This window comes from Glycine max, chromosome 18 (genome assembly GCF_000004515.6).
Source record: "Glycine max cultivar Williams 82 chromosome 18, Glycine_max_v4.0, whole genome shotgun sequence".
Lineage (NCBI taxonomy): Eukaryota > Viridiplantae > Streptophyta > Magnoliopsida > Fabales > Fabaceae > Glycine > Glycine max.
Window position 1 is genome coordinate 41756208 of NC_038254.2, and position 13619 is coordinate 41769826.

General features: G+C 34.2%; 1 protein-coding gene across 5 annotated transcripts; it reads right to left on the reverse strand.

Moving 5' to 3' along the window:
• Positions 1-380: 380 nt before the first annotated feature.
• LOC100809991 (uncharacterized) lies at positions 381-11590 on the reverse strand. 5 transcript variants are annotated; one of them, XR_419573.4, is made up of 10 exons: positions 11363-11584; positions 7444-10784; positions 7283-7369; positions 6924-7076; positions 6294-6457; positions 6061-6208; positions 3838-3960; positions 3661-3748; positions 662-968; positions 381-564 (listed from the first exon to the last, which is right to left on the reverse strand). XR_419573.4 is itself a non-coding variant. In XM_006602486.4 (9 exons), exons 2-9 carry the CDS (start codon positions 10348-10350, stop codon positions 760-762), a joined length of 3879 nt encoding a protein of 1292 aa, XP_006602549.1. In that variant the 5' UTR covers positions 10351-10784; positions 11363-11584; the 3' UTR covers positions 381-759. The 5 variants fall into 5 exon arrangements, 3 of the variants coding, with proteins under 3 accessions (XP_006602549.1, XP_014626481.1, XP_014626482.1); XR_001386219.3 differs by lacking the exon at positions 381-564 and adding an exon at positions 1735-1799 and having other exon boundaries at positions 832-968; positions 11363-11590; XM_006602486.4 differs by having other exon boundaries at positions 381-968.
• Positions 11591-13619: the final 2029 nt, after the last annotated feature.

Below are 13619 nucleotides of genomic sequence, written 5' to 3' on the forward strand. Positions count from 1 at the left end.
TCAATTAAAGAATATTTATTAAACATAAAATTTTTTCCTTTTCTTCCCTCCAAAAAGCTCAACTTCCAAACATATTCCTAATCTTTTTTACATAAATTTTAATAAAGTTAAAAATAGCTTGTCTCTGTAAATAAATGAATGATTTTTAGTTTTGGCTGGTAGTAGAGGCAGGCATATTTTGGGAGGAAATTGAGAAGGGATGGTTGTAGATAGCCCCTTTGTTACTATTCCATTTCAGTTTTATTTCCTAATTCCTATTATACATTACTGTTTTGTTGTATATTGAGAGGACAAGGTCTTTGATCTTGGAGTTAGTTTCCCTACTCAACACATATTTCTCGGTCCCTACCATAGGGTTTACATTATAATCTTCAAAAAAATAAAAGGAAAGAGGATACTCACATCAATCAAAACAAATATTACACGCACTAGTGTTTGTATACATACACTAAAGACACCTTTTCTTTCCTATTTTTTTATATATCTTCTGGCAAAATGTTCTACCATGCCCCAAGTACAAAATTTTATAGATCTGAGCAATCCTACTAGACCATGATCTCAACCCTGGATTTTACAAAAAAAAAAAAAAAAAGAATAAACAAATGAAGATATCATAGCTAAAAGAAATCACAAGAAACAAATAGGTAAGTGTTGTCGTAACCCTGAAAGCATGTTAATTCCAATCTTGACTGCTTCTTTAAAGACACTACTGTACAATGAAAATCCTGCACCATCAAACATGCATAAAATGTGGCTGTTTCAGGAAGCTCCAGCAGGTCTTAACTGATATGCCTGATGACTCCCTTTTGCTTGAAGGGCCATAGACATAGATCTTAACCTGCTAGTTATCTCTGTGAAGGATGGCCGGCTTTCAGGGTCAGGTGACCAACACTCTTCCATAAGCTTCCTCCATTCAGAATCACACCGTTCAGGCACAGGAGGTCTAAGAGTGTTCTTTACAATACCCCCTACATGAACATGTCACAAAAAGGGAGGCAAGTCAGTAATGGAAGTCAGAAAGCAATCAATATTCTTCCGGTGGCATTAACTAGTAGTTTAGGAAGACATGCAACAAGAAACCATATCTTTGGCAAAGATTGGTATACAATAGGAGCAATTAACAAGTGCAATAGGTAGAGTAGTGCGTGCTAGTCTTTTTAAATTATAGAAGATATATGAATAACACATTCCCAACTTCTATAACATAAATTTAAGAACACTTAAATTGTCATGGATACTTATATGTCCAGCTAGTCGAGAATTTGATATATTTTTTAATCCCCTTCATCAAGGTAAGTCCTTAATAGTGGTAATAATAGTGTGTTCATACTCAATGGCCTTGTCTGGTCAATTTCAAACAGCTACTTGCTAAGTATATTTGCAGAACAATGAACAACATAGAAGTCAGAAGAGTTTCTAACGGGGATTTCTAGCTAACAGTTTCAGCCATCATTTGAGTTGGAATTTTGGAAAATACCAGCAATGGTTGAAAATTAAAAAAAAAAATTATTTTATGCCCTACATATCCTCCAATACACCTGGCCAGTTTTGTAAGTTTTTTTTTTTATTTTTATAATTGGATATTTGGATTCAATCTCTGCATTCTAATACTACCAGTATACTAAACTAAGTAAAAAATTAATGAAATGCAAGTTGGCCAAAGCAAACAGCCAACAAAAAGTGGAGGCACTTAATCATTAACATAAATACCATCTGGTCCGGCATTAGACATACCAGGAGATCAATAAATGAGGTAGTCAACAAAGAAAGATTCACAACTACACTGCTTCAGGTTAATCCTATAAAACATTTCAACCATATTTTGTTACTTGAGCACATGCACAATCTTATGCTAAAAACTAAAAAGTATCACATTAGCATCCCTTACATATATCAATCATAGTAAGACCAAATAGAACAGAAAATAATGCAACATCCTACAATAATAACATTTCAATTTTCTCTATGATACTCCACTCCTTCCTCAAAATTTCTTTTGTTTGATAAAAGAATGTAACTTTCCTTTACCCTGCAATTGGATGGGGGAATTAAATGGGGTAATTCATTTTTTTGAAGAATTTAAAATACTCACCCGTAAAATAAGCTGTTTGGATAAAAAGTTTAAGGAGCAATTAAAATTCTGGTATTTGTATAAGGAATTTTAATTAGTTCAAATAGGAGAATTTCAAATTCTCTTTAAAAACTAAGAATTTGAATTTCCTCTCCCCCACGGACTCTCGCTCTCAGGCTCTTGCGACTCATGCCTCCCTAATCTCACAACTCTAACTTGACGCTCCACTCACGACTCTCACAAGCTTCACTCTGCTTTCTCTCATGGTGGTTCTAAGCTTGCTTTCTCTCTCGTGTAGTGTTTTTGCAAATTTCAATCACAGTACAATCCCTTCCACAGCAGCGCCTCTTTCTCCAATGGCGACGGAGAACCGTCTTTATGTTTGACAAAATCCTTTATCAGCAGACAAACACCAGTGCTGCCGTCGTAATCCAGTTGTTGAACACGGCAGCGGTGGAGATCGACGGTTCATCAAAGTTCACAAGCACAAAGCCAACCTCTTCTTGTTTCTTCTCATCTACCTCATCTTTGTTATGCTTCTCTTTGTTTTCGTTTTCAATGTTTGGCCATGAAATCTTGTGTGCTGTGTTTGCTTTGGAGGTGTGTTCTTGCAGTAACGAAATTGAAATGATGATACTGTTTTTTAATTGTTTAATATTATCTAATATTAAATTAAAATTATTTTTAAATTATTAGATAATTAAATATTGGTTAATGTTTGTTTTAGTAATGTTAAAGTTAAAATTTAATTTGTAAAATACATATTTAAAACTAAAATTTTACATTAAGTGGAAATTGCATTATTCAATTCAAACAATGAAATTCAAATACAATCAATTAGGAATATTTTTCGGCCAACGTCGGCTAGAAATGCCAAAAAAATCACCAACTGACACCTATCGAAAAACCTGGATGGCACCAGCAAAAAAATAGTTCTAGTCAACGTTGGCTGAAAAATATTCGCTGGCAACATAAACCCTACTCGATGTCGAACACAAAATAGTATCGGTTGGTGTTGACCTAAAAGCATCACTGACTATGGTTGGTTGAAAAACCCTGGTCAAAATTATCAATATTTAAAAAAAAAACTAGCGTACCTCATTGCCCAGAGGCTCTTCGCTATGCGAAGGTATGAGGGAGGGATGTTGTACACAGCCTTACCCTTGCATATGCAAAGAGGCCGTTTCCGGATTCGAACCCATGACCAACAAGTCACCAAGGCACAGCTTTACCGCTGCACCAGGACTCGCCCTCAAAATTATCAATATTTATATTTTAAAATTATTTTTTAATTAAATATTTTAAAATTAGATAAGTGTTTATTTTCTATAAAATTTAATATTAAAATTTCGTCTATTTAAAATATAAAAATGAAATTTTGCATATTGAGAAAATTGAATTGCCCTATCCAAACAAAAAAAATTCAAAATTTAAGAAATTTGAATTGATTTATTCAAACAAAACATTTGAAAAATAAAGGAAATTAAAATCGAAGCAATTCAAATTCCAGGCATTTCAAATTCCCTAATATTTTGAAATTTCTTGTCCAAACACAAGGTTAAGGTATAATATTGTTGACAGATTCTTACCAATAATGGCACCACAATGCATATCTGCATAAGGTTCCTCTCCTGTTAATAGCTCCCACATTGAGATGCCAAATGAGAAAACATCAACCTGTCAGTCATTCCACAAGCTGAATGCCTGTCAAAAGACTCATTGATTCCTCTATATTACTGAATTTTATAAGAATAATGCCCAGTTACCTTTTCAGAAACCCGACTGCTATTCCCATTCAACAGCTCCGGTGCCATCCATGGAAGGGTTCCCCGCACACCACCAGATACAAGGGTATTACGTTTAATTCTTGATAATCCAAAATCTCCAACCTAGGAAAAAATAATCAGCCATGTTGCAAAACAAAAAGTATGTCATATTAAGTAAGACAATTAGATAAAACTTCACTAAATCAGACTAATATTTTTTCTTTGATGCACAGGTTCTAGTTTCTTTCTACCCTGGGCTTTTGCCTACTCCCATGTACTTACATAAATAAAGAAAAAGAACCAAATAAGTGCAAAGAAAAAAAAAATTCACTCCAAAAATTCTGTGCATGATGTAGCAAGTGGTGACAGAAGAGAATCATACAGGGTTGGAATTGAGTTGAATTACATGCTTGTGATTTCACCATCCATGTCAATGCCACTCCTCTGACAGGTTGGATGGAAACAAATGTGATACATGAGCTTTAGATATCAAATAGTGGATTACCAAGAAGGACTATATGACCTACCTCACTACCTAAGCTGACTTTGTCTTTCTTGTCATGCATTCTAGGTCGACTAAGATTGGCACCCAACTATGTAGCATCGACAAATCCAAGATTCATCTCATCTTGAAGCAGATTTTTCATGCTCATGACACTCAAGTTAAGACTGAATTTGGGAGTAGGCCAAGGTTCTTCATGCCAATAGCACTCAATATCTTTATGGGTTACCCCTACATCACAAGTGTCAATGTGTCATTGCCCCTCAAAAGTTTGAAAGCCCCGTGTTTGCTTATTTAGAGAAATTTGATGGGTTCTCTATGATTTCAAACAATATTTTCCCCTATAGAGACATCAGCCTAGGAATTTGAGCAGCATAGCACTTTCATGTTGTGGGCTGACTATAGTTTACCTTTGGAATATTCTACCCAGATCAAATTTTGGACTCACCCACTGTCCCCAAAATGAACAGCCTATGTTTGATATGCCTCCACCTGTTGATCCTGTGCACTTTTATCCTAGATTGTCGATCATGATGATGTGTGCAATCACTGCAACAAGTTGGACAACAACATTGATAAGTGATGGGCTTTCTGCTGCCACCCTCCTCACACTGTCGATAATGCAGAGGCTACTCCATAGAAGACCCTGAGTCATTGGATTATTTGACACCATCTTTGGCTACCTATTCTGACTTTTGAAATGGTTTGTGGAACATAAGGGCTTGGGTTCCGTTGCCTTTGCAGTGCATCCTGATAAATCCTATGTTTGTCTTTCCTAGTAATCACCCCTAGGTCTTGGATTCTAATGACATTGATCACATATTTGACAATAAATCTCAATTCTCCAAAATTTCTGCATTTGGTTATTCCTTTGTGGTCACCTTTGCTAATGGTTCCATAACACAATCTCAAGGGCTTGATACTACCCATTCTCTCCCTTTTTTTTGCCTATATGTTTTATATTTATGTTCAAGCTTCCTCATTTAATTTTCTTTCAATTAGTTGGTTTACTCATTCTCTTGATTGTATGATATCTTTGTTGGATACTCGAATGCTAATAGTAGGTTCCTTGCTAATAGGAGATCCATTTCTGGGTATTGTCTATTTATTAGGGATAACTAAATTAATATCCTGGAAAGGAATAATGTTGAAAGGTCAATTGCTGAGGCAGATATCGAAATTGAACCATGACATCAACTACTTACACGAACTCATTTGACTCAACAATTGTTTCAAAAGCTCAAATTTGGGAAGGTTAAGTAAAGGACACCCATTTATGCTAATAATCTACATGCCCTAAAACTATTTCACAAGACCAAACACATTGAGATAAGTTTCCGTTTCATTAGAGAGAAAAATCTTATCCAAAACCAAAAACATCACCACTTAGTTCATTAATTCAAATGACCAATTTCTGGATGCTTTCACTAAGTCCTGGATAGGTCCTAAGCTAAGTTATATACATGACAAACATGGTGCATTTGATCTATATGCTCCAGCTAGAGGGGTGTTGGAAATTATTTAAATGGTGTCAAGATTCATTGTATAGGATGATCAAATCATGTATTTATGGTAATTTGGATATTTGTTAAATTGTGATTAATAATTTTTGTCTGTATAACTCAATCTTTGCAATGTAGTTTAACATATGAATTTCATTAAATCTCTATTCTCATTCCTTAACATTAACCAAGCTGAAACTTGACATCACGGATTCTTACCTTGCATATGGGTCGTTGTGGATCCCTTAGATTGACAAGTAAATTGTCACATTTCAAATCAAAATGGACAATATTTTTTGAGTGCAAATATTCCATACCAAAAGCTGCATCCATGGCAATTATTAGCTTTTTACGACGATCTAGTAATCTGCATAAAAGAATTGGAAATTTGGTACATCCATAAAAAACTTATTCAAAACATTAGTCAAAGAAAATTGACTAAATTAGAATACCTGTTGTTCTTTACAAGGACATGCCTAAGGGAACCATTAACCATATACTCTGTTACAGTTGCTAGGGTTCCACCAGCCCCATCCGGTACTATTCCATAAAATGCAACCACATTGGGATGGTGAAGATTTGAGAGGATTTGTGCCTCTCTCCAGAAATCTTTTGCCTACCGAAACCATGAAACATTGTAAGATTCAAGTGCATAGCTGACTTTTTCTTTCAATAGAACTCAACAGAGCAACTTTTGAAATTGGTGTCTGGTATACAATTTTTAAATGAATATAAACTTTTCAGAAAAACTGCAAAATAGTATGTAAGGCATCTCTTTTCACCTTATGGTTTAAATCTAAAAAACTTACGTATTAATTTATTTGAATTTAGGACATAAATAAAATTTAAATTCCATAATGATATTCACATGGAGATAGATACAAAAAGAGATAAAAGGGTGAGGGAAAGGGAATGAGGCAAGGAGGGTGGAAGAAAGAGTGCAAGTGCATTTGGATTTAATCCTACACTCATCCCTCTATTTATGAGAAGCAACATTAAACCTATGAGTAGATAGAGATATAAATATGTATGTTATTAATACATAACATGGTGTTGAGAAGAAAAGTGCACTGAATACATACCAACCGTTCTTGCTCAGAAGACCTCCCTGCAAAGCAGCTCTTCTTAATTCTCTTTATAGCAACATCTGTTCCCCGCCATTTTCCATGATAAACAGTTCCATAAGTACCAGATCCTAACTCCGTAAGGTCTTCAAGATCAGCATTCCTTATTATCTGCATTACATAGAAAAGGAAGAAAAAACTGTTAACCTTAAATTGAATCGTTGACCAACCATTGAAAGAGTATATTAAATTATTTCATTCATGGCAATTATCTAATCAACTAAGACTTGGGTATCAACAATTCTTAATAGCCACATTTATGTGATCTTGAAAGTTGAAGCAAAAACCAGAACTGAAACATTTCAGTGATGATCAACCTGTAAACCATAAATGCTAGCTTCCATTTCTGCTATCATTGCATCAGAAAGGAATTCATTTTTGTCTGTTTGATTGTCATTAAAATCCTGCAAATAAAAACAAAATATTCAGGAAGCCATAAAGAAAATATCATAAAACATCTTATTTCAGTTTTTCATACCTCAGATTCAGACTCAGGGACGATGCTCTCAGCTTCTGTATGAGATAGGGATACAACAACACTTCCAACATCCTCTGAAATATATGGACAAACAACACCATTCATGTCTTCTACTACAACAAACGGCTCCACTCGATTTACATCATTACACCTTCTTGATTGTTCTGAAATTTTATCTTCAACTTTTGACATTCCAGAGGCAGAGTATTCGGGGATAATCTGACTCACCATTTGACCAGTGCTGATAATAAAGTCATCAAGATAAGATGGTGCAATTTTAAAAGACATAATATTGCTTGAATTATCCTGGTCATTCAATGGCATGTTTAGATTTGGACTGAGATCATCACGAAATGCAGAAGGATACAAACTTGCAGAGCTTACAGTAGGATTTTCTTGAAAACCTGCAGCCCTCTGATTCTTACAAGGATGAATTTGTTTGGCTTTAAGAGAATCTGGGTGAATGGACTGCTTGAACATATGATCTCCTTGAGAAAATTTGTCACAAGAGCCTACTTCACAATTTAAAATTGGAGCATTTAAATCAAAATTTCTGGTCAATGAAAAATCAATCCCTTGTTCACCATTCAGACCTTCAGCCAAAGCACATTTTTTGTGATCACTAGTCCTTTGGCTCATGTCAAGATCAGATCGGGCCTTTCCCACTAGATTATTTAGAGAGAGGCCCATCATGCCTGATGAAACAGGAACTATACCCTCAGAAGGTAGCTCCCAATTCTTTTGCATATTAATCATAGCATTGAAGTTATTAGCAGGGAAGGACTCCAAAAGATGCAATTCAGGCACATGTCCCATATCAATGACAGCTGATTTCACCTCATGAACCTTGTTATCAATAAAAATTGGATTCTTTTCTTCAATTAACTTCATCCTTTCTAATTTTACAGAATTTTCCTGAATATCCTCAGCAACATAGCTGGGTCCACTCAAGTCAGTTTGAGCAATAAGGTTCTTTTTTTCAGTTATAATGCTATCCATCATATGAACAGGATCATTCATTCCCAATGAATCATAGTATGGAGAAGATGCCAAATCTTGCCTTTTGTGTGGCTCAGATGACTCAACTTTTGGTGTCTTACTTTGCATTTGAGGATGATGGACAATGGACTCATGCTGATTCTCCTTAAGGTTCACCTGTGAGACTTTAGGGGGTAACATCGAAGATAATTGACACTTTTCAAGGTTAATGGAGAAAGATTGACCAAATCCATCTTGCGAGATGTAACCAGACCTTGCTCCACTCTTGTTCAACTGTGGATCAGATAAGGCATGGGGCATCCCATGAGGGGAGTCTGTAATTCCATAAGATTCACCCTGTTGATAGATTAGATCATCCAAGCATGAAAGAGGATTTTCAGAGTAGACTCTTCTTTCCTTTTGCATGGACCTTCCACCAAAAATTTCATCACTGTAACCATCACTTGGATTAACACATAAGGGAGTCACTAATTCATTGCCAGGATTGTAGTCCAAATGCCCATTGAGCTTTTTGGGCCAACCAACATCTCCATGCTGATAAGGATGGGTATCGCTTGACAAAGTAGCAGCCACTTGTTGAGGGTATCTGCAATCCGCAGTTCTTATATTGGAGTACTCAGTATGTAGCTGAGCAGTAGCAAATGATGCATTGCTCTCAATACTTCCCTGGCATGAGTTGTTACCGAGCAATTGTATATAACCTGTGCTAGAACCTGTTACCTGGATTGGAGTGGGAGGAATTGGCAAGGGCCTTTGGAAATTCAGGGAATCATTCAAAATTCCATCTGGATTTAAAGCATTAATAGCATCCCTGATCTCCAACAGAGAAGAAGCATTTGGAAATTTCGAAAAAACTGGAGCCAAATTCGGTTCTGTCCCGAATGAACTGGCTTCATTTGTCAAACTTTGCCCACCAATGTTTGTCCTAGTAGGGTCTCCCATGCCATTCACGGCAACAACATATTGGTAATCAGGATCATTCTGCCGAACAGCACTTACCTCTGTCGATGATGTCTCTTCAGATTCACCCAAAGGAACTAAAAATATTCTAAGTTTTTGAGAACCTTCATGCCTTTCAAGCCCATGGTATTCCTCCTTCATATTTTGAAGATCTTCATCAGAGAAAACAGATATTAGAGCATCAAGATCCTCCCCTGGAAGCTGGTACTTGATTGTGTGAGGTTGATTGCAAATACCCAAGGTCTTCTTCATAAGCTGTTCCCATGAAATATCCTTTCGGATAGATATAATGTGTGTGTCTCCCCCTACATATCTGAGTTTCCCATCGCTGGGTCTTGGTAATATTTTTCCACCGAAGCTGCATAGAAACTTCATTTTCCCAGACTGAAAATCATCTAAAATTCCCAAACCGGAAAATCCATTGGACTGAGAAGCTTCATATCTGCGAAGGGGTGATACAGCTGAAGCGAGACTAGACTGGACACCAACTGGTTCTTGAAAAACCTTCCTTGACACACCATCTCTCTTCTGAATTTTGCTTAAAATGTTGGCAGAAGCTCCATTTTCCATCTCCTGTGCTGGCTGTTTTATAGCGACAAAGTCAGATATATCAGAAGAACTCTCAGAGTCCATTCTCCTCAACCCCAGAATATTAGTAAGATCTTCATATCTCACATGGCCATTCTCCCTGTTCAACCCAAACACATTCTCACAATATCGAGGTATATCAGGTGAAACAGGAACCCTTCCAGCAGCAATTCCATCACAACCAACATTTGTAGAAAATTCTTCTCCTGCCTGTATAGCAATATTGTTATTATTTACATGACGTCCAGTATTTGAGACACCACTGGATAATTCTGGTTGAGCTTGGGCATGTTTAGGAAACATGGTAGGATCCTTACCAGTGTTGGTACCTAACAAGTTTCCTGTCTTATTTTCTGGCATTTTCTCAGCTACTCAGGCTGCTAGTTCTTTTCATAGTGCTGATATAGTAATAAGGCTAAAAGTGTAAAAAGCTGATTAACCAACAAATTCATGTCTGATTTCTCCTTCCTACTTACACCCAAGTCTCAATTCTCAACGACCAAATACCAGATCAACTATAACCAAAACCAAGATGATATATATTTGGGGATACTGAACAGCAGCAAGAACTCATGTACACGCTTTTACAACCAAAGAGAGAAACACACCTTCCAGCAATTAAACATGGAATAAATGCATACACCACAAGAAAAAATAGAATCCCCTCTTCTTCCAAGTTTATCTAGCCGCATACACACAAACCAACCAACCTTGAATTATTTACAAGGGCCAATAGTATCTATGACAAACTGATGAGTATTTCAGACCAAGTGGAGAGCCGCAAACCAGCAATCCTTCAAAATGCAACATAAGCGAATCAGAAGCAACAAACACAACATTGTCAATTGCATGAATTGAAGACAGGAATCAAGCTATCAATCAAAACACAAAATTGTCCAAATTTAAAAAGTGTAAACGTTTCCAAGTCGCTCGTGCAAGGGCTCAACATGGGTTATCAATCAAAATCCAAAAATTTCCATATTTCAAAACTGGACTCAACATAAGAAAAAGAATAATCTAAATTAATAAAGGTGACACCAAAGGCAACAAAAAGTGAACATTTCCAAGCTGCTCATACAAGAATTCGACATGGGTATCAATCATAATTTCCAGATTAAACAAATGGGCACCCAACAAAAAAGCCTATTTTTTTAATAACAAAATCAAGTCATAGAAAACAATGCAAAAAAAGCTACCCTATGATCAAGAAACTTTATTTTCCCATATTCCACAAGCACCATAATTGAAGCAAACACAACCGAATCAGAGAGAAGAAAGAGGAACAAAAAACAAAAATAAAAAACAATTGGATCATGGATTTGAATTGAATTGAGGAAAAGATTGAAAGGGGGAAAGGGTGAACGTAGCTTACGCGTGAAGGTTCAATTTCTGCGTTGGGAAAGCAACATTGGCGAAATGGCGAGAATTAAGCAGCGATAACACACGGTGGCCATATCCATGAAAGCAAGTTTGGATCTCACACAACACAAAAACATAAAACACACACCCTCTCTCTCTACGTTTGTTGCATATTCTTGTTCCGATGTTCCTACGTGGACACATTCTTTTTAGTTTTGACAATTTTCTGGAATGACAAATAATCATCGGAAAATAATATAATATTTCAAAAAGATACCGCAAGAGGAAAATAAAATAAAATGAGACAGAAAAAAGAAAACAAATCAACCCCAAAAGACTATTTCATGCCACCCTCCACTTTTTGTCAGAAAATTATTCTCGAATTTTCATTTCTGTTTTATTATTTTGTTGTATATTATGTGTCGCTTGTGTGAGTTTTTATTTTCTGAATTTTATAAAGATTATATATAAAATGTGTATACCATAAAAAATAAAATTTATGAGTAATTAATAAAAAAAATTATATATATAATTTTATTAATTTTTATAATAATAACTTGAAAAGTTATTTCAAATTAATTATGTAAAATAGTGACACTGTCATAATACATAGAAACTACACTCAAATTTTATAAGAGTAAACAAATTATATGCTGAAATTTATAAAATGATTTCACACACAGTTATTTAATTATAATATAAATCATATTAATTGATAGTATAAACCTATTTTATATTATTAGTGTTTATTTATAAATAAATAAAAAATATTAGCCGTACGTAATCACTAAATTCATTTCATTATATTGTGTATTATGTATTATTTGTGTACAACTATCATGCCTGCCTTGTGTTTTATTTGTATTAAAATAAAATAAAAGCTGTATCTTATTTATCATTTATTTACAACTATCATGCATGCCTTGTTGTTTACTTCTATTTCTATTAAAATAAAATTTTATATATAAAACAATGTGTGGCTTTTTTAATTCGGCCCCTCGTAAACTACAAAAGCAAAAGGCCCGTCAGAGACGGCCTCTCGTCTGGAGTAGTGATGATGTGTCCCTCTCAAAAATTAAAAATAGCTATTACGTCTACGTGCTTCCCTCCAATGGAATCATTCTTATACTCTGAGACAGTTGTTCTATGTGATGGTATGGTTCAATGTATCGTTTCTTAAGTTAGTTTCATATATTCTTTTTTAAGTTAACAAATATTTTTCTTAAATTAAGAGAAACTTTTCAAAAATATTCTGCTCACAGATTTTAGGAAATACTATCGTAAATATGAGAAGGTAAATAATCAAGTTTATACCTCTAAAGACATTGACAAATTGATCCATAAAAAAATAAAAATTTAAATTTAATCCTTAAATGTGTGAAATGTATGATAAATTAATATTGTAGATAATTTAATGATAAATTGGTTCTTAAACTTTTCCACTGAATATTAAATTGGTCTTAAAAATAAAAGTTATCGTCAAATTGATTCTTAAATATTAATTTAATGACAAAATATTTTCACAAATTTAAACTAATTTGTCCCACATATTGCACATTCAGATATTTAATTAATATTTTTCATCTTTTAGATACTAATTTATCATCACATCACAACTTTATATTAGTGACGCTGACGCATATAAAAATAAATAATATTAACTTTGGTCCTATATATAAGAAATAATTATGTAACTTATCAACACTAATAAAAAATAGTTTAATTAATTAATTTGTTATAAATTTTAATTTTATTTTGAGACTAGTCTTTATATAAATTTTAAATTGATTAATTATTTTGTTTTTGTGTGTGGCATATACTTGATTGAATAAGTGCTCGAGAAGCTTAATCCTAGGTTCGAGATGACGTGTCTTTGACTTGAGAAATTTTAATCAACATATAGTCAACCAATCAAAGTAAAGAAATTTCTTTATTAATGACATTTTTAAAATTATACGAATTTTTAGGATAATTTTTTTTTGAGATTGATAAAATTATTTTAATTATAATTAAGAATTTTCATGTTTTTAGTTCAAGGAAATATTTTATTGTGCATTAATAATTAGTTTATTGAGCATAATTAGTGTTTTAATCATAGAAAAATCATTTTAAATTGGATTTGAGTTATTTCAAAGGCCTTGAACTCATAAAATTATTTGTTACAATATGATTTATTTATTGAAGTCAGATTAATAAAATAGGATGGTTATAGATACCCAAAAATGTTTTAAACAAATTATATTTTGAAAATGACTAAAAAGTCCCTGGAC